General features: G+C 41.7%; 1 protein-coding gene across 1 annotated transcript; it reads left to right on the top strand.

The window, feature by feature from the left end:
* Positions 1-930: 930 nt before the first annotated feature.
* Positions 931-18,683, top strand: si:dkey-119m7.4 (uncharacterized protein LOC560629 homolog). Its single transcript, XM_034699869.1, has 10 exons — positions 931-1,278; positions 2,439-2,542; positions 2,648-2,802; positions 5,156-5,324; positions 5,752-5,875; positions 8,385-8,491; positions 14,840-15,051; positions 15,148-15,256; positions 18,056-18,268; positions 18,383-18,683. The coding sequence occupies exons 1-10, from the start codon at positions 931-933 to the stop codon at positions 18,468-18,470; spliced, it is 1,629 nt and encodes a 542-aa protein (XP_034555760.1). The 3' UTR covers positions 18,471-18,683.
* The last annotated feature ends 548 nt before the right edge of the window (positions 18,684-19,231 follow it).

Genomic DNA, 19,231 nt, shown 5'->3' with positions numbered 1-19,231 from the left:
AGAAATGCTTGAGCTGGATTTATTTACTCCTCCCAGTATGAGACCTCAGCACTGGATCCCCTCAGCTCATCAAAGAATGCCAAACGTCAGTCCTCTCAGATTTCCCCCCTGGAGCTCCGTCCCACATTTGTGAATAGTTTTGATCTCAATGTCCCCTTTGAGCCAAGTAGTAGTGAGTATTTCACACGCAAAGTAAGCTCTGCCTCTGTGTTTGGACCGTGAAACAGAAGCTGAAGCCAAAGGATGGCCCAATAAGGCAGAGAGAGTGATGATGGCAGTGAGTATCTGAAGCTGCCGTAATCCCTGCATGCTGCATTTATCTAGTCTTTTGTGTCACTGGCTTACACTCACTCCCCCACATGGCATCCCCTGTCAGATGAATTCCTGAATACAAGTTGGAATGTGTGTGCCTTTGGTCGGTGTTTACGTTCCCACTGAGAGCAACTATTTCACAGCAGAAGCATTGAGTTCAGAGAGTTGGTTAATGTCAGTATGAAAGCTGTCGTTACACTCATTCATGGAATCCTGCTTGTGTCATCCAGTAAATCACAAAAAAAAACCTGGAGTTAAGTCAAAATCCTTACCTAAGTGAAATCTTATGAAACTTTTTAAATAAGAGAGGGCGGGGAGAGAGACAAAAGCAGCTGCTCAGTCAAAATCCCACAGCGGCTCCTCCCACACAGAGCAAACACCTCCCTCCTGCTTTACTTAACTCCCATCACACCCTCTGACAGCACACTGCTCACAGATATCCCCAGGTCGCTCTCACTCTGGAGCTCAGGTGTGAATCTGAGTCAGGACTTTAAACTCCCTGCACACACTCAGATCTGTGTTTTGATGCTCGGCTGTCTGCCTGCTCTACTCTCAGAGCAGTTTAACCCTCTGAATCAGTCCTGAGTGTTACCTGGTGGAGACTTTTTATTTAAAAATATGCATTTTGATGAAATCCTCTGTGTGATTGGGGGCTTTGGGAAGTTCCAGAAGCTCTTGTATGTGTGGATTTGTGCACCTCAGATATTCCTGGCGTTCCACATGTTTGTCTCTATCTTTACTGGAGCTGTTCCTCCACATTTATGCCGCCCCACGTGGTCCTCAGCTGATGCTCCGTCCTCTTCCAACTACAACCTCAGCCTTCTGTCCTTCTCTGATGGCTGGACTCAGCTGTCCTGCTCGACCTTTTTGAACCACAGCAGCCTTGGAGATGGACTTTCTGCTGGGAGCTGCCAGGGGGGTTGGGAGTACAGTCAGGAGACCTTCCAAAACACTATCGTGACTGAGGTGAGTGACAGACCAGCTGCCTCTCTGATAGACTTTTAATTTAAGATTTGAAGGATGTGAATATATGAGCTGATGTGTTTGCCATGTGGACATCATGCAGCTCAGGAATGTGGTGGGACTTGGCAGTTTTCACAATTCTCTCTGGTGACACGTGAGACAGTCTAGAGATGGACTCCTGCAGTGCAGGCATCCTTCCATGCCTTCCTAAACCCTGACACAGAGCCAGGTTTTGTAACACACAAACCAGCAGCAGGAGCAGTTATGTGACCATGATGCGGTTGTATAAAGCAGGGTGACATGTGGCGGGCTGGCAGAGATCCACATTTGATTTACAATCTGGAAGTTGTTCAAACTTCAGGTCCAGTCCTGATCCCTGGAGTACAGATCCAGCTGTGGATAACAGGCCAGCTTTACTCCCAGCCACATGCCTCAGACACGACAGCTGAGGTAACCTCCAGTTCTCTCAGGACACCGTCCCAGTTGAATGTTTTCATCTGCCTCTGAAGTCACACAGTGTAATACGAAGAACAGTCAAGGATGCTTTGGGTGGCAGGAGTGATGGATGGGTCAGTTCATGGGACTTGCATCTATGAGACTATCAGTAACTGTTAAAACTGTTGCTGTGCAACATCTTAAATCATTGTTCAGTCCAAGACCTGTGAATGTGAAGTGTTTCAGAGCAAATTTGACTTATTTCACAGCAGGGCCTGTTCATTGTCAATAAAAGCTGACTTTAAACTATCACTGCTGGTTACACATTGACTGGTCACTTCCCTGCAGAGATATGCACAGTTAAGACTGATAGAAAAGGGAGAACAGATCTTTATGTTTAAAGTGCAGTGGGATGGGAGACATTCTGAGATAACATGAGCTCCTTCACCATGTGGTCAACAGTCCTTTTATGAAATATGCAATGAGGGATGTGATCAGATGTGTTTGAGATGACTTGTGTCCACAGTTGTTTAGAGAGAACTGTGGACAAACACCTGACACTGAGACACAGAGAGTTCAAAGGGTCAGATAAAAGGGAGAATCCTTGGCTAACAGGCATACCAGCACTAAGTTTGGTTCTGTCTGCTATCAAGGATTCAATTCTTATATCTGACATCTGACAACTGAAAAATGTGTTCATGTATCTATCTTTGCCTCTCTTCTTGCAGTGGGACTTGGTTTGTGATAACGCCAAACTGAACAACATGGGCTCCTCCATCTACATGTCCGGCCTCCTGGTCGGGGCTGTTTTATATGGACACTTAGCTGATAAGTGAGTTGAACAGCCACAGTCCTCAGTGATGGTAGCTATAATTCCAATTTTAAAAAATTGTCAAGCTGAACGGAGTCACGGAGGTGCTGAAATGTCTCCTTCCAGGTACGGTCGCAGAATCATCATCCTCGTCAACCTCGCTATCCAGGCGGTGTTTGGGGTTGGAGCTGCTTTCGCCCCAAATTTCTACGTCTACACGGCTCTTCGCTTTGTGCTCGGGACTTCTATCTCTGGTGTCATCATGAACGCCTTTGTCCTCGGTCAGTAACTTCTCAAAGGTTCAAGCTAACAGTGGTTTGTGAGTCCCTATCTCAATGCTAAAAGACTCTTAATAGATGTAAGTCTGACACAACCTCACAACTAGAGACATTACAGTCACAGACATTAACATTTAGTAGAGACTAGCTTGCAGGGTCACAACAAAACTAGGGTCCAGTTGTAAATATTTCCCGGTCTTGTTTCTGTTGGATGGTGAAGAATTTCAAAAAAGGAGCAGAGAAAGCAGCAGTTTCAGGCTCAGTAATATTCTGTGGTTTGCATTCTCTGTGGATATTACAATAAGGGATGATCGCATCAATAATGAATCAATTTCACCCTCGCCAGAAATAGTAGTCAGTCTAACTAATTATTATCCATATATTTAATACGTAGGCCTGAAGCGCGCTCATATGTTGTGTCTTAGCTGCAGGGCCACCAACAACCACTAGGCTGTAGCTCTGGTTAATGTCTGCTTCCATAATGCTCTAACACTCTACTACCTAGATGTAAAGAAGCACAGCTGACAGATGTCATCTCATAGTGCGGCATGATCTTTCAGTAACCCACTATTCAATTCAATTCAGCTCTTGAAGTCACGATTTGATCTAAAACTGATTCCTGATTCACAATCAATATCCTATTTATTGATGCTGACTTCAGGATCATACTACGGCTAACAGCCGCACATTGAGGACTTTTTCTGTGACATTAAAGCTGAGGAAAATGTCTTGAAGATTACTCAACTGCTGTAGTTTTTTAGCTGGTTGCCGTAAAAAAAAGTACAAAGAAGCTAAATGAATGGAGTGACGCCTGTGAGCTAGTTCAGGCAGCAACTTGAGCTGCATCTGTTTCATGTTTGCCATGCGTCTCTCTCACAATCACCTGCCCTGCTCCAGTGCTGCACTCAAACTTTCAGCTCCACTGCCTTCCAGAATCTACCTGTTCCAGCTATAAGGATTTAATGATATTATCTCATCACACATATTTGCATGTAACTTAATCTTTGAGGAGTGATGAGGTTTAGAGTCTAGATGTAAACAAGAAACTATTTGAAGCTTTATCCATAATTACCAAGACCTGGATGATTGAGAACCTTCACAAAGGCCACAAATGTTCTGCTGCAATTAAGTTTTGATCAACACAGCAGGAATTAACTGACTTACCAAAGGTGAACGACAAACAATGCCAACAGCAGGCTTGCAGAGCACAATCTGGCAGCTGGTGAAAATGTACTTTGATGCAAACATTTTTTATAGGGATATTTGAGTTTGTTTTAAGTGGGGTTTTATGAGTTTTTTGTCACTAGTAACTGTAGTAGTTACAACATATGCCGCTCAGCTCTGCCTTTAATGAGAAACTGCAGGGAGAAACAGCACCCAAGCTTGGCTTCAGTTTCTGCATGACAGCCGAACACTTACTTTGAAGACGCACTTGCATTTGGCTTTTCTGGTTTTCTGATTAACACCTGAAAATTTAAGTCGGTAACAAACTTCGGCATCCAGTACAACAGTGGATTTGCATGGTGATCATTAGAGACTGCAGCCCTATTTGATCTGCTGGTATATCTTAATTCCCAAACGTCCAGAGGTACTGGTGTTACCAAGCCTTGGTTTGTCTGCATTAGCTTGTAGTTTACAAACTTGCAACATCCAGTTTCACCGTGTTTTCCTCTGGTGCATCGAGCCACCCTTTCCTATGTAAACTCTGGCTGTAGAAATCTGTAGCCTAGCTTGCGTCACCCTGAAGGTTCTTATTAAAGGGGCCAAGCTGAGCGGCATCCGTTGTGGCTTGTGCAATTACTAGTGACATAAAGCTCAGACAACCCCACTTCAAAAAACTGAAATATCCCTTTAATGTTTTATTACGATTTGAAATGTATTAGTTTTTTTTTACAAATATTCAAGTAAAGACTACCAACCACTACCAACCCCAGCTTTAAGAATTGTAATTCTGATGTGAATCGTTTTTTCTTCCAGCATGGTTTTAATGTAACTGAGTGTGAAATAGTATCACAGTATGATGTGGTTGGTACCGAAGGTGAAGGTAAACTGAGGCACTATGCAGGTGCTCGCAGCATTGCAGAATAACATTTGTGAAAGTCAAATGAAAGGCAAAGTGTCTTTGCAGAAAGAATGTTGCAGGTACTCACAAATATTCACAAACCTCACTCAGGTTTTCTCCAAGCAGCTGCTTTTCTGATGGAGCTGTTCACAGATTTACTCTTTCAAGCAGGAACAAGTTTTCAGCAGTGACTATAGAAACCAGACAACAAAAGTCTGACCTGTTTTTCAGTCTTTCCTGTTAGTAGGTAGGTGTAACAGTATTTTGTTTCCCTGCTCTTGTCTTCTCAAACAGGCACAGAGTGGACGGGACCCAAGCAGCGGATGCTGGCAGGAATAATCACAGACTATGCCTTTGGTTGTGGTTACATTTTGCTCGCCGGCATGGCGTACCTCATAAGAGACTGGCGTAAGCTACAGTTAGCTATTTCAGCACCTGGTTTCCTCTTCATCTTCTACGTGTGGTGAGTCAGGGGGCAGCAGAGTAACCCAGATTTCAAAGAGCATGTACTAATGCTGTCAAAAAAAGAGCAAAGATCAGTTTCTGGAGGATCCCAAAGATGTCTTTAATAGAATCTGGAGAAAAGTCAGGTCTGAGCTGTGCAGTGTTTTTGAATTTAAAGAGATCCATTTGGCTCCCCAATAACTTAAGACAACAAATGTGTAGTTAATGACCCAAGGTGCCAAATTCCTCATTACTTTGAGTGAAGCAGTTCAGGAAAATGCACTGACCTATGTTTAGGATTATCTCTGAGTCCATTAGAGTTTGAAACCCAATTTTACACATAAACATGCTGTAGCTGATAATCTGTACACTGTAATCTATATGTGCAAGGGTTACCAAAGAAGAGTCATTCAGCTCTTTAATCTTAATATTCCTGATCCTTTCAGGGTGTTGCCAAAGTCAGCTCGCTGGTTGATGGCCAGTGACAGGAAAGAGGAAGCATGGGAGCTGATCCAGAGAGCCGCTCAGATGAACGGGAACCCCCTCTCCAAAGATCTGGAGATGCAACAGGTACTGATGAAGAGTTATTTATTGTTTACTCGACTAAAGATGTATTTGATTTAGCTGTAAGGTTTTCAATCTTGTTGAAAAAATAACAAACACCTATCAAAGCTAAAATAATGTGTGAAACTGAACCTATGCTCTGACTCACTCATCTCTTCTGTCCACAGTGTCCACAAAGTCAAATTTTATAAATTCAAGAATATATTTGGGGAAAGAGATGTTTGTTTGTTTGTTTGTTTTCATCTCGTCCTATCAGATCAAGTCTCTCAAAAGTCCAAAAAGTGTACTCTTTTAGGATTTTGATAATTCATAATCCCATATGATTGAGTTCCACTCTTAAAATATAAACATCACTTACAGTTCTATGGGTTTAAAGATTAAATATAGTTTTTTCTTAATCCCATCATTTTTAAATTAGACATTGAAAAAGTCAGATTGAAAATAAAACAGTTTTAACAAAAACAAAGAATAAGTGGATTTCATCATCTACAGTATATAATGTCATTACAAGAGTCTGGAGACATCTCTGTACAAAAGGGACAAGGACAAAACCAAGACTTCAGGCACTCAGGCAGCACTGCATTAAAAACAGACATGACTGTAGCGGAATTCACTGCATGAGTTAATTTCCAAAACCATTGTATGTGAGCACAGTTCATCACTGCATCCACAAATACAGGTTAGAACTGAACCATGTTAAGAGGAAATCTTTAAACATGATCCAGATACACCAGAGACTACTCTGGACCTGAGCCTGTTTAAGATGAGCCGAGGGGAAGTGAAATACTGTCCTGTGGTCTGATGATGAATCAAAATCTGACATTCTTTTCGGAAATCATGGACAATGTGTCCTCCACTCTAAAGAGGAGAGGGACCACCCGGCTTGTTATCAGCTCACAGTTCAAAGCCAGCATCCCTGATGGTATGGGTGTCCATGTCGTAGCTTACTTATTTGTGAAAGCTCCATTAATGGTGAACAATATATACAGGTTTTGTACTAAAGTAGCATCCTTTTTCTAACCACCAACTGCATCTGAAAGATTGTTTTTATCAGCACTTATCATCATCGTCAATTCAAAGTTACCTCACTTTCTGACATTCGTAGCATGAGTTGGTCAAACTCTATTATTGTTCCTACCATTCGACTTTAAGCTCATATTTCTGTGTGCGTTTTCAAACAGCTGGTTTGCACTTTCACTGTCTCTTGAATAAGCCTTTAGGCTTAACAAAGTCAGATACTCTTGCATTGAAAAGCTGTCTTTTGTAAGATGTCAGAGGTTACCAGAGGAAAAAAAATATCCAAATCAAATAAAAAGCAGATTCAAACTTGAGCCAAAGTTCTAATCAGACACAGACGTTGGCATAGGGTCAAAACACTGCACGGTGCATGGACACGTGAGAGTCAGGACTTCCGGAGCAGGTCTTTTTAATATACCTGCAAAACCGTTTTGCTTCTTCTAAAGAAACCTAAAGCTGTTGGTGGGTTGTAGAGGCTTTGCTTGTAAACAGGCAAAGCAGGCAACTGTTGGGGGCCCTAGGTCAGTAGGGGCCCCAAACAGCTGACAGATTTTTGCAGCAGATCAAAAGGTGCACAGTTTGCAAATACAGTAGGACACCTCCTTAAGGGGGCCCTATCTGACAGCACTTATGTTGCCGCGTTGCATGCATGTTATTCCTGTGTAGATGTTTCTCAATGAAAATCGGTCAATGAAAAATGAAGAAGAAAAAGAGGGAGAGGGGGAAAAAGCAAAATGGTGGAGATAATGATGATTAAATATAACAGAAAATGACTGCATGGTACTCATCTATGGGAGAGACACGACATCTCTGTCTGCTCAAACTTCATTTTTTCTTTAATATGTCACATTTGTAATCTTAGCCAGCCGAGCAGTGTTCTGGCTTAGCTGGCTGTGACGGATCAATTCTTGAGGGGCCCCTGTGAGTTTATACCTGGGCCCAAATAGACTATAGAAGTGCTACTGGTGGGGCGTGCGTGTGTGTGTGTGTGTGTGTGTGTGTGTGTGTGTGTGTGTGTGTGTGTGTGTGTGTGTGTGTGTGTGTGTGTGTGTGTGTGTGTGTGTTTGTGTGTGTGTGTGTGTGTGTGTGTGTGTGTGTGTGTGTGTGTGTGTGTGTGTGTGTGTGTTTGGTTGGAGAGACAGAACTTAAACAAAAGCAAGTCTACCAAATTAAAGTCAGCTGTGAATACACATTCAAATACAACAACAAATAACAAATAATTGAATGAATAGATGATATAACTCAAATATAAAGGGTCATGTATTGTCACATTTTCAGTCACCCTTGCTAGCATTGGGAGTCTACAGACTGTTTATTGAGGGTGCTAAACTATAAAACACACTGATGCTGCTCACTGTGAAACAGTCCTCTTCATTTGCATGAATTTCTCCATCAGTCAATATCATATCAACATGCAAACTACTCCAACAGTGCTGTGTTGTGTCCATTTATGACTCTAACTTCAAGGTCCTTACACCATTGCTCTCTGTTTTACCAGGTCTATAAAGTGGAAGAGAAAACAGAGGTGAAGAAGAAACATTCATTCATAGACCTGGTTCGAACCCCAAAGATGAGGAGGCACTCTTTGATAGTGTTTTATCTCTGGTGAGTTGGAGCACACCTTCATCTTCGTCCTTAAAGGCTGTTCTGAAAGTAAATCAATGGCTCCTACATTTTTACTTCCATGTTAGTGTTTATAAGCTCTTTGTAAAGCAGCAGCCCATGTGAAGACCTTATTGCATCAGCCCAGGTCTGGCTCAGATGCATGTCCACTCTCCCTCTCATCAGCTGTCTTTCTGATTAAAGCCAAAGGTTTAGAGAACGAAATCACCAGCAGAAATATAAACAAATGCTCTCTACATCTGCAAAGTCAGAGAAAACCAGCCTTGTGTTTTAGGGTCAGACTATAAAAACAGAGCTGAGGTCAAATTCAAGATGGTGATGGTAAACCTCCAAAGGTCGGATAGCTGTGTCGAACTTCACCAAAACTGTGGTCTACATTTAATAGGCAGTATCATGCAAGTTAACACAAACAAATTAACTAGTTCAAAGCTATTTTTAAAATTATTTTTGAATGAAGTTCATGGGCCAAAAAATTAACTCTTTCACATTCATTTTTTTTAATTCTGCATCTATACTCTTTTTCAGTAGAGCCTCCTATACTTCAGTCTCCAGCCCTAAATCAATGAAATTTAGTAAACTACATGAATTTCTGTATTCTACTATATAATTATTGACAGGTTTTAAGTGTAAAAGACAAGAAAATCTGCAACTATGAACGCTTTGAAACACACATCGAATTCTATGACCTGTCAGCTGAATATTTGGCTAAAGGATCTGGCTTTAACACCCTGAAACACAGGAAAGATCCCCTAAAATAGAAGAGCAGAGGGAAAAGAAACACTGAACAAACCAACATTAAAGTGAACTATTCCTCATCCTCAAAAAGCTACACCTCTCTAAAACCATACCAGTTTGTTGGGGTCTGTCCTGATTCATTCATAAAATTCCTTAAAATGTTCACAACAGTTGCTTCACAAGTACCGCTATCTACATCTGGATTACTAAATGCATAAGCCTGTCAGGGGCCGTAAACCTGACTTTGGCTGCAGTAACATGAACATGTTCATTTTAGGGTGTTCAGGCACAACACTGTTAATAAGGGTGAAATATTCTCTGAGAAAACTTTTAAGAATTATGCTCTGACAGTGCGTCAGCCAGCACTAGACAAGTTGTCTTTAGCTTTCCACTTAAGCTCCAGTTGTGGTTGATAGTGTCATGATTTTTGTTCTTCTGTTCTTCAGTAGTACTGAAGAATTCACGGCCTGAAACAAATTCCCCGAAATGTCCAATAGAATTTTAAGAAAGTGAAATTTTCAACTTGATTGAAAAATAGAAACACTTTAAATTTCAAACAAACATGCACTTGACTGGATAGAAATTGGAGGTCAACTTGTGCATCTCATTCATATCTCATAATCAGACTTATTTTCTCTCCCTCAGAGAGAGCATTGCCATCTGCTGTCAATAAGAAGACAGACTCAATCTCCCACAATCCTTCATTCTGCAGAGAAACAGAAAGAGAGACAGACGTTTCCTGGTGTAATGGCTCTCCTTTAGGGACTGGTGAAATTCTACCTCTTACACCTGAGGGGTGAATTCACTGAGAGAAGAATGTGGCCTTTAATGGCACCAAGACTGAAACATCATCTGCCTCCACTTTCTGCTCTGTCCCAAGGTTTCAAAGCAATTCACAAAGCAGGATGGACTAATGACACTCAGGCACAAACATGTCCACAGCTCGTTCTGCAGCTCTGTGCAGTTTAATCTTGTTTGGTGTCTGATTGTGGAGATGAGCAGTCAGCATCTCCACTCTCTGCTGCACAGAGCTGTGCGCTCTCATCCTGACAGAGCTCAAATCTGTCCACATGCAGATGCTCATCCATGATCATCCTGGATGGAGAGTGGACACCTTTATCAGTTTTCTGTGAAGTTGGTGGATGTGACACCAAGGTCACCGTTTCTATACTCCTGAAGCGAGCTAGCAAAGAACGCCTCGTTCAGATTTATACAGAGCCTCTTAGCGCTGGAATCAACCCACAGTCTGCCCAGACTGATTACTGAAATAATAGTAATGTCAAAGTAATATTACCAGACTTAATGTAGCCTACAGATGTATTTTTAGGTCATGCAGAGATGGAATTGCTAGATTCTACAGTGCCGTTACCCCCAACTCTCTGCAGACTGCGAATACTTCACTAACTGCACAGGACAGTTAGCACCGGTGGTTGTGAATTGGACGTTTTTTTGCAATGAGACTCATTTACACAGGGAGGTGCCAATTTGCTCCAAATGAATGAGCAATTGCTAATTGAAATGCATGCAAACACCCCGATACATGGGGACTCTGAGGTGTTCTTTACTTACATTTGGAGAAAAATAAGCCCCTCTATGCACATTTGCCTCATCCTAGTGCAACTGAAGTTACATTTTTACCATCTGCTGAAAGCTGGTAGGAACTAAACTTGAGTATTTATCATGCTTAAACTCTTCAGCGATCAAAACAACCTTTCCAGCTTTGGACAATCCGAAAATAATACATCAGTACTTAAAGTCAATATTAGTAATATTATAACTAATGTAATTTAATATTACTTTGACATTACTATTAATTCATAATCAGGGGTTAAATCAGTCTGTTTACAGGCTGTACCACTATGCACAACAAAGTTGTCAAAGCATCTGAACAAGCTGCTTTTTGCACTCAGCCACCCAGAATCAAGCTATTTATATACTCTGCAATTTATGTCACATCTGTCATGAATCGACTTCACAATTAAATGGTAAGACCCTCCCCTCTCCATCCAGCTCATTATTTGTTGATATAATTCAGTGCCGTAAAGGATGAGAGTGCACAGCTCAGCTCTGTGACAGCATTAAGCGGATCCTGACAGCTTATCTCAGTCACAATAAAACACAAAACTGGATGAAAGTGCTCAAAGCTGCAGAAGTTTGTGGATGTTTTTGCCCTTGAATATCATGAGGATTATTTTCTTTATGAGTCAGACCTTGAGACGAAGCAGATAGCTGAGGAAAATGATACACAATTCATGATGCAATCAAAGGCCACAGTACACTGTTAGTGAATCCCCCCCTACTTGTCCTGCAGTGCAGTTTGATTTCAATCTGATCTTTAGGATCTGTGTAAATATGGCAAGTCCTCATAAATACATAAGACACTTCACATCAGGACCCGGAGTTTCAAACTGCACCTTTACATTTCTACATTTATGTTGAGTACCTGTTTAAAGCAGTTTATGTCTGTGCAGGTAAAAACATGGAACTATAATTTACAAAGCGTCCACAATGACAATTAACACGAGGTGTATGGTGCAGCAGCCATGCATGCTTCTTGTTTGAAGGTTTAGCAGTCCACTCCATTCTCAAAGTTTCGATCAGCACTTAATGTGGCAGATCCTCAATGCAGGCGTGCAAACGGAGAGGATGTGCAGGATGACAGTGTGGGGGGTGGTTTTAAGAAAAGGCCCCAAGAGTTAGTGGGATTAGTGGTAGGTCAATAAGAGGACTGGAATGCACTCGTGCAGGTCGTTAGATTTAACGAGTGTGCTCACTCCTCCTTACTGAACGCAGATCATAGAGCTGTGGACACAGGGTGTGTTCACAGAGTCACAAGGGTCACAGCGTTGGTCTTTCCCTGACATCTTCTGAACTGAAATATTCCCTGTTCTTACTGTGTAGTTCTTCACAGACATACTCAGACATTTCAGTAATAAACATATCTGCCTTATTCATATGAAGTGAAGCAGATCGATCAGTCAGGTACTCTGGTACAGGACTAAAACTTTCAATGAAGCAGCTTCAAGCTTTTCTGCATCAAATTGCTGCAACTGTGGGCCTGAAGATCTGATCTAGAGTGATCAGCAGCAACATGTGTCCCCCAGTGGAGTTCAGACACTGGTGGTTGGAAGTGTTGGCTAAAGTCATCTGAGGCTGTGTCGTACAGGCTGATGAAGCTGGGAAATCTGTTGTATCTTTGTGTAAACCTATAAAACAGAAATATATGTTACCAGAGGTGAAAAGAAAGAGATGTCGGAATGGGAATAGTTGCTCACACTCAACTCACCTCACCTGGACTCAGATCCATCAATATGAATCCAAAGTAGTATGAAACTACATGAAAATAGTTGGAAAAGGAAATCAAACCGAGGCTTAGAGGCTCCTTTCCTTGACATTTCAGGAATTTGACCCACTATCACGGCTCCGGGTGAGGGTTAAATACTTCAGGGTTGTTTCACTCTGACGGAATCCCAACAAATCAAAAGGATCATTTGACCCTAACTCCAGGGAATAACTCCAAAGTAGGAGGATTTAAAAAAGGAGGCAGAATTATCTCCATACTTTTTTTTAGAAGAAAATGTGTTCAAAGCGTTCAGGTCAGCTGCAGACATGTCAGAAGTCAGGCCTGCCCTGCCTGCTAGGAAATGTTTACATCCTACCATTGTTTGCTGTTGAAGAGTACACATTATGAGTACACATCTATTTGTGTTTGCGTATAGACTCATGCAAGACACACTGCCATGCCATTACTAAATGGTCACACTTAAACCCCCTTTTAACAGTTTGTGTAAGAGAAAGATACACCGACGAACTACGAAGCCTCTTAGGAGACCTGTGTGAATAAATGTTAAAGGTTATCTAGCAAAACTTTTGAAAAATCTTGGAAAAGTTACTTCTACATCTTCATCACATGCACAGCAGAACAGAAACAACAGTTGAGTGCACACATCTTAGAGCAATTCATTATTTCATCTTTGATCTGGACTTCAGTTTAAAGATGTTAAATCTGTAAGAGACATTTGGAGAGAAAGCTTTGTGCATGAGGATGCTCCCGCCTTGCAACAGGTCTCATTAAAGTTAGAGAAATGTTCACAGAATCAGTTTCAATGACTCATCAGATCATTATTTTGACAAAACACACACCTCTTCAAACATGCATAGGTGTGAGTTGGGGTGTATCCTCAGCTCCTGTCATGTAGTCAGTAAGGTTTTATATAGAAGTACACACACCAATTATCAATCATCCACAGCCTGGATTAACGTAAGGAAGATTGTGCTTCAATCCAGACTAATCCAGTGCATTATGAATCTAAGAATGGGTTATAACCTTGTCAAAACAGCTGTGTAACACTTTCACCCTCTGAATCTCATCTAGCATCACCTTGTGAGCAAGCAGCAGAGCCTGAGAGAAGCTCTGCAGTTCACTGCACCTTAAAGGGAGGTGCTGCTCTGTTGTTGTGGTAGTTTTTTTGTATGTTTTCAAAGTAAAAAAAAAAACATGAATTAACTCACTAGTCCTCCAAGCAGCAGACCTGCAAGTGTTTTTCTCTGCTTTCAGGGTGAACTGCACACTTAAACATACAAAAAGAAACTTCAGATGTGCATGTGTTTGATAAAACTCTGACTCTTTTGAAATATAGAAAAACAAGCACATCATCTCAGCGTGGTTGCATCCTGCAGAACATCAAAACACGTGTTTTAAAGTAATTATTATGCACTTTTATTTTTATTTTTATTTTTACTGCTTCGTTTATGATTTGTACATTTAATCTAATAATGAAATAACTTTTTTTGTTTTAAAATAGTAAGGTGTTGTGAGACATTGCCATTATAAAGCAACTAAATAGGCTCCAGAATCTTTTAAAAATAATTATATATATGTTTGTATTTTTATAAAAGAAGGTTCAGTTTTTTAAATATCAACACCCGAATGTGCTCTCACTCAGACATAGTGTGATGACAGCCTGATTGGCTGTAACAATGTTGACTAATGTTTTTATTATGAGGATGAATTTAGCTCTGTGACCCAGGCAGGCCGAGGTCAGGGTTCACTTTATTATCCCTGAGGGGCGGTTTGTTTACAGCCAGTAGTGAATAAAACATGAAAACACACAAGTCTCACACCCACAGTGAGCACAGAAACACACACATCAAAGGACCAGAGTCACATGATGCTGTTTAGGAGGCCAATGGTACCAGGGACAAATTAACCTGTCCACACCTGGACAGAGTATACCTGAGACTAGGATTCAGTGTTAGCAGACATTCTCAATCAGCGGAGTTTTGATGTTTTAAAGAGAGTAATGTGACAGCTGTGCATGGTTATAAAAATAGCTTCCAACAGAGAGCCATTAAGCAGCACAAACAGGTGCTTTTAGGGGAGTTTATGTGATTGTGCTCATTTGCATGCAGATAATCATCTGGAGTGGTTCACTGGAGCAGTTCCCACCTGTTAGACATCCAGAGATTTCAATATGTGGAAAAGGATCTGGTTTAAAGAACCCTCTGAGAACTGTAAGGTCTCTGTTTCATCCATCTGCTGAATACCTGAGGAACAGTCCTCCAGAATTATGTGTTTTTCTCCATCTGTTTCAGGTTCGCAAACGTGCTCGTGTACTACGGCCTGTCTCTCAACATCTCTGACTTTGAGATGAACATCTATCTGACCCAGCTGATCTTTGGCCTGGTGGAGATGCCTGCACGCACCATCACCCTGTTCACCCTCAACCGCTCCCGCAAGATCTCCCAGCTGGCGTTCCTGGCTGTGGGCGGCACGGCCTGCCTGCTCACCGTCTTCATCCCGAATGGTATGAACACAAGTCTTTAACACTAAAGCTGTAGTTGGTTAGTTATTTCTCCAGGCTGTGTAAGAAGCTTTCCTGTTCTCCGTCCTCTCCTTGTAGAGCTGTCCGTCATTAAAACCGGGCTGGCCATGGTTGGGAAGTTTGGGATCACTGCCTCTCTCTCCATCATTTATGTCTACTCAGCTGAGGTGTTCCCCACTGTCATCAGGTAAGAGTCTTCTTCTCAATACAACTTTGTCAGTTCCTGTTAGCTCAGGTTGACAACTTGCAGCAAACCAAACCTGTTCAGTTTCCCTATTAGTCACAACTCTTTTGTTATTAGATATAATGCTGAAAAAGCATGAAATATAAAGTAATCAGGAGTAAGTGCTTTACAAAAATCAATCCATCAATCAATCAATCTTTATTTGTGTAGCGCCAAATCAAACAAGCCCTTACAAACAGAGCAGGTCTAGACTCTATAAAGACCCAACATCAAGACAGGATTAGATCCAGTCCCATTTTACAGACAGGACTCAGTCTGATCTCATCTTAATCCACCATGAGCAGAGCACTTTGCAGCATTTAGCAAGTTACAGTAGAAGGACAAACTTCTTTTAACAGTCAGAAACCTCCAGCAGGACCAGACTCCTGTTAGACACACATTTGCTGAAATGGTCCTGTGGTTGGAAAGAGGCATGGAGGAGATTAAGAGAGAGAGATGATAGTGATGAGAAATAAAGTTGTAGTTGTAGCAACTGGAGTCTGGCACATCCACAGCAGCAGGTTGTCTATGGGAGCGACTCAGAGGAACTTCAGGACAAGGGAGCTCAGGGAATCCAGAAAGGTCTATGGTTAGTAACTTTAATGGGACAGGAAGAGTTAAAGTAAGTGATGGGCAGAGAGAGGGGTGAGATTGGATCTCAGTGTGTCAGTTCCCCCGGCAGTCCAAGCCTATAGCAGCATAACTAAGAGCTGGTCAAAGCCTGATCCAGCTCTAACTATAAGCTTTATCAAAAAGGAAAGTTTGAAGCCTAGTCTTAAAAGTAGAGAGGGTGTCTGCCTCCCAGACTCTTACTGGTAGATGATTCCAAAGGAGAGGGGCCTGATAACTGACGGCTGGACCTCCCATACTACTTTTACAGACTTTAGGTACGATGAGCAGGCCTGCATGTTGGGAGCGTAGTGTTCTAGAGGGGTAATAGGGCTCTATGAGCTCTCTACGACACAGAGGTGCCTGACCATTAAGAGCTTTGTAGGTCAGAAGAAGGATTTTAAATTCTAGTCTAGTTTTTATGGGGAGCCAGTGAAGAGAAGCTAACACTGGAAAGATGTGCTCTCTCCTCCAGTTCTAGTCAGTACTCAAGCTGCAGCTTTTTGGACCAGCTGAAGAGTCTTCAGACTTATTAGGGCAGCCTGATGAAAGGGAAGTAAATATGTACATGTTAATCTGTAACTTAGTGTAAAATGCCCAACTGACTGCATCCTTGTTATAAAGAGATGCAGGTGAAGGCTTTCGGAAACTGAAGTGGGGAAATATTTGGTGTGTATGTGTGTTTGATATATTTCTTTCCAGAACAAAAGATGCAAACCAGATGTTGGGACGTCAGTGTGAGGAGCAGCAGTGTTAAAGTTGAAACCAGTGTGCAGTTCATTGACATGTTTACAGACGCAGACTTACAAAAGATACCAACATAATGAAATCAGTGCTTTCAACTGAAACATATTTATGCAGTGACAATATCAGGACAGTTTGGATGTGTACAGTGCAGGCTCTTCACAGGTTTGTGGTGTACTTTGAACAGTAAATGTGCAGTACTGAGCTAAATCAAAGTCTGTTCTCTGGAGTATTTTTATGTTCATGTGTGATGCCTGAGGTGAAATGATTCAAGTATTATGCCACGGGGACAACAATTTGGGGACAGGCAAAATAGAAAATGCTTCTGTGCATTTAAACACAAACTGTTCCAGTTCCAGAAAGAAACTATATGTCCCTTTAAAAGGCAGAAACCTTGAGTAGAGCCAGACTCACTGGTTGAACAGCCATCGAAAGAATGACCAAGAAAGAAGGCTAGAGAGACGGAAATGGAGGGTTGGATTAAGACAAAAAACAGACGGATGAAGGAGATGTACATAAAGCAACAAAGATAATAACAGACTAACAATAATAATGCCAATAACAATAGTAAATATAACTTATACTAGCCATGACAACTATGAGAATGTTGACATAAATAAGACTGATGGTAAAAACTATAGCAGCTGTTGTAGCAGTCATGCAAGTTCACAGCAGTAGGCGGTCCACAACAATGATCTACAGTAACCTGAGAGACCAGGGAGTGAAAAAAACTCATCTTTTTCAGTAGACAACATGGAGGGAGAGAAATTAATTCATCAAAACTTACAAGCAGATTCCTTCACACTGTCTGAATGTTCAAATACCCTGGAACTGTATCACTTGCAGATTCAAGAACAACTTTATTCTTAGACCAACGTGTTTCAGCTGGCGGCTTCATCAGGGTCATAATAAAACATACTGCAGACAACATTTAAACAGGGTCCAAAACTGAAAAAAAAAACCATCCAATCATATGCATCCACTTACATATCAGGCTACTACAAAGGTGGGTTGGGCATATGTTATAGGACCAGGTTGAGTATCCAATGAGGGACATAGGTGATGTTCTGTCCATAAATGGGGTTTTAACTGTGCAGAGGAGGGATTCAAAACTGTGCCTGTTTGATGAATTTTAAGCCTATTTGAAAACACTTGCAGTAAAGAAACTTATATATTTTATATATTTTATCTCATTGGACACTCAGGTATTGCTACAGTTATTTTTTTCTATTATCATGTAGAAGGGGGACAGTTCATCCCATTTTGAAGATTCATTTAAAGTCCATCTTATTGTGAAGGTCAGAACCAGTGACACTGTTCCTTTAGGTTCTGGTTCTCTTCACATAGTATCTCCTGTTTTACATGTTTATTAATATGTCTTAATTCTGTGGTCCTTCCCTTGTCTCACAGACAGAACGGGATCGGTATCGGCTCAATGTGTGCTCGAACTGGAGGCGTCCTGGCTCCCATGTTGTACCTTCTGAAGGGCATCAGTCCTCGGGCTCCCATGCTCCTTTGTGGCCTCTGTCCTCTGCTGGGCTCTGTACTCACCCTGCTGCTACCGGAGACAGCGAACACGCCGCTGCCCGACACCATCGAGGACGTGGAGGGCCCTAACCTCAGGTCTGACACCACCAGCGTCTGCTCTTAAAGGGACAGTTACTCACCTTTGGATAGTGTTAGTTGGCCAGGTCTTGAGGTATCTGTTTCATATGTTTCCATCTGTGTCTTTGCCAGTGAGGAGGACGGTGGTGTGAACCCAGTTGTTGATTCTCAGACTTCTCTAAAGAAGATGGAGAGCTGCAGCATCCAGGCGGACCGATGAACGCTGACATGAGCTGGCACGCTGGACTGTTTCAAAGGCCAAAGGCTTTATGTGCTTCATTGGAGGTCAAAATGAGACTCTTTTATTTTTATATGCCTTAGCCAGATACCGGCAACCTGAACTTGATACAACCGTTACAATGTAAGTATTCTTACTGGTTTTTTTTTGTTTTTTTTTTACAGACATTTTTACACAATGATTTTAAATATGCTTCTTAATTTTTGCTGTTTAAATGGAAAACTTTCTTCAAGTGTTATATAGAGTATGGGCGAAATATTTCCCATGCAGGTATTTCTATAATGCAAATATCAGGGTGCTGCCTGCACATTTCACCATCCATCACAACACTGTATGTTCTAAGAGTGTATCTAGAGTAGAGTTTAACTTTAACGTCCCTGTGCGGCAATTCACTCTGCAGACAGTAGTCCACACTGATACAGTACAAACAATACACCGCACACAACACAGCACAAGATCCACACGCTATCACTGTAGATCACTGTGATTACAGATTGTGTCAAAAGCAACCACAGTCTGTATCTGTTCAAGCTGCACCCAAAGACAGAGCCTCCTCCCTGATGGATGTATCCGAAACTCCTCATGTACAGGATGCTGGGGGTCCTGAACTATGACCTTTGCCTCAGTGACGGCCCCTCACACTTAACTGCACACTTCCTATATGTGCTGAAGGTCATCAAGGTCATCTATGTGGAAGTATGTGGGGTTTTAATATCACACTACAGACGTTATAGAGTTATATG

This window comes from Notolabrus celidotus, chromosome 13 (genome assembly GCF_009762535.1).
Source record: "Notolabrus celidotus isolate fNotCel1 chromosome 13, fNotCel1.pri, whole genome shotgun sequence".
In the NCBI taxonomy this organism is placed as follows: domain Eukaryota; kingdom Metazoa; phylum Chordata; class Actinopteri; order Labriformes; family Labridae; genus Notolabrus; species Notolabrus celidotus.
This window is presented reverse-complemented; position numbering and strand designations above follow the sequence as displayed.

Coding starts and splice junctions, on each gene's coding strand:
- si:dkey-119m7.4 (XM_034699869.1), top strand. CDS start 931: ATGCATTTTGATGAAATCCTCTGTGTGATTGGGGGCTTTGGGAAGTTC. Junction 5,325..5,751: donor CTCTTCATCTTCTACGTGTG/GTGAGTCAGGGG, acceptor TGATCCTTTCAG/GGTGTTGCCAAAGTCAGCTC. Junction 8,492..14,839: donor TTGATAGTGTTTTATCTCTG/GTGAGTTGGAGC, acceptor CATCTGTTTCAG/GTTCGCAAACGTGCTCGTGT.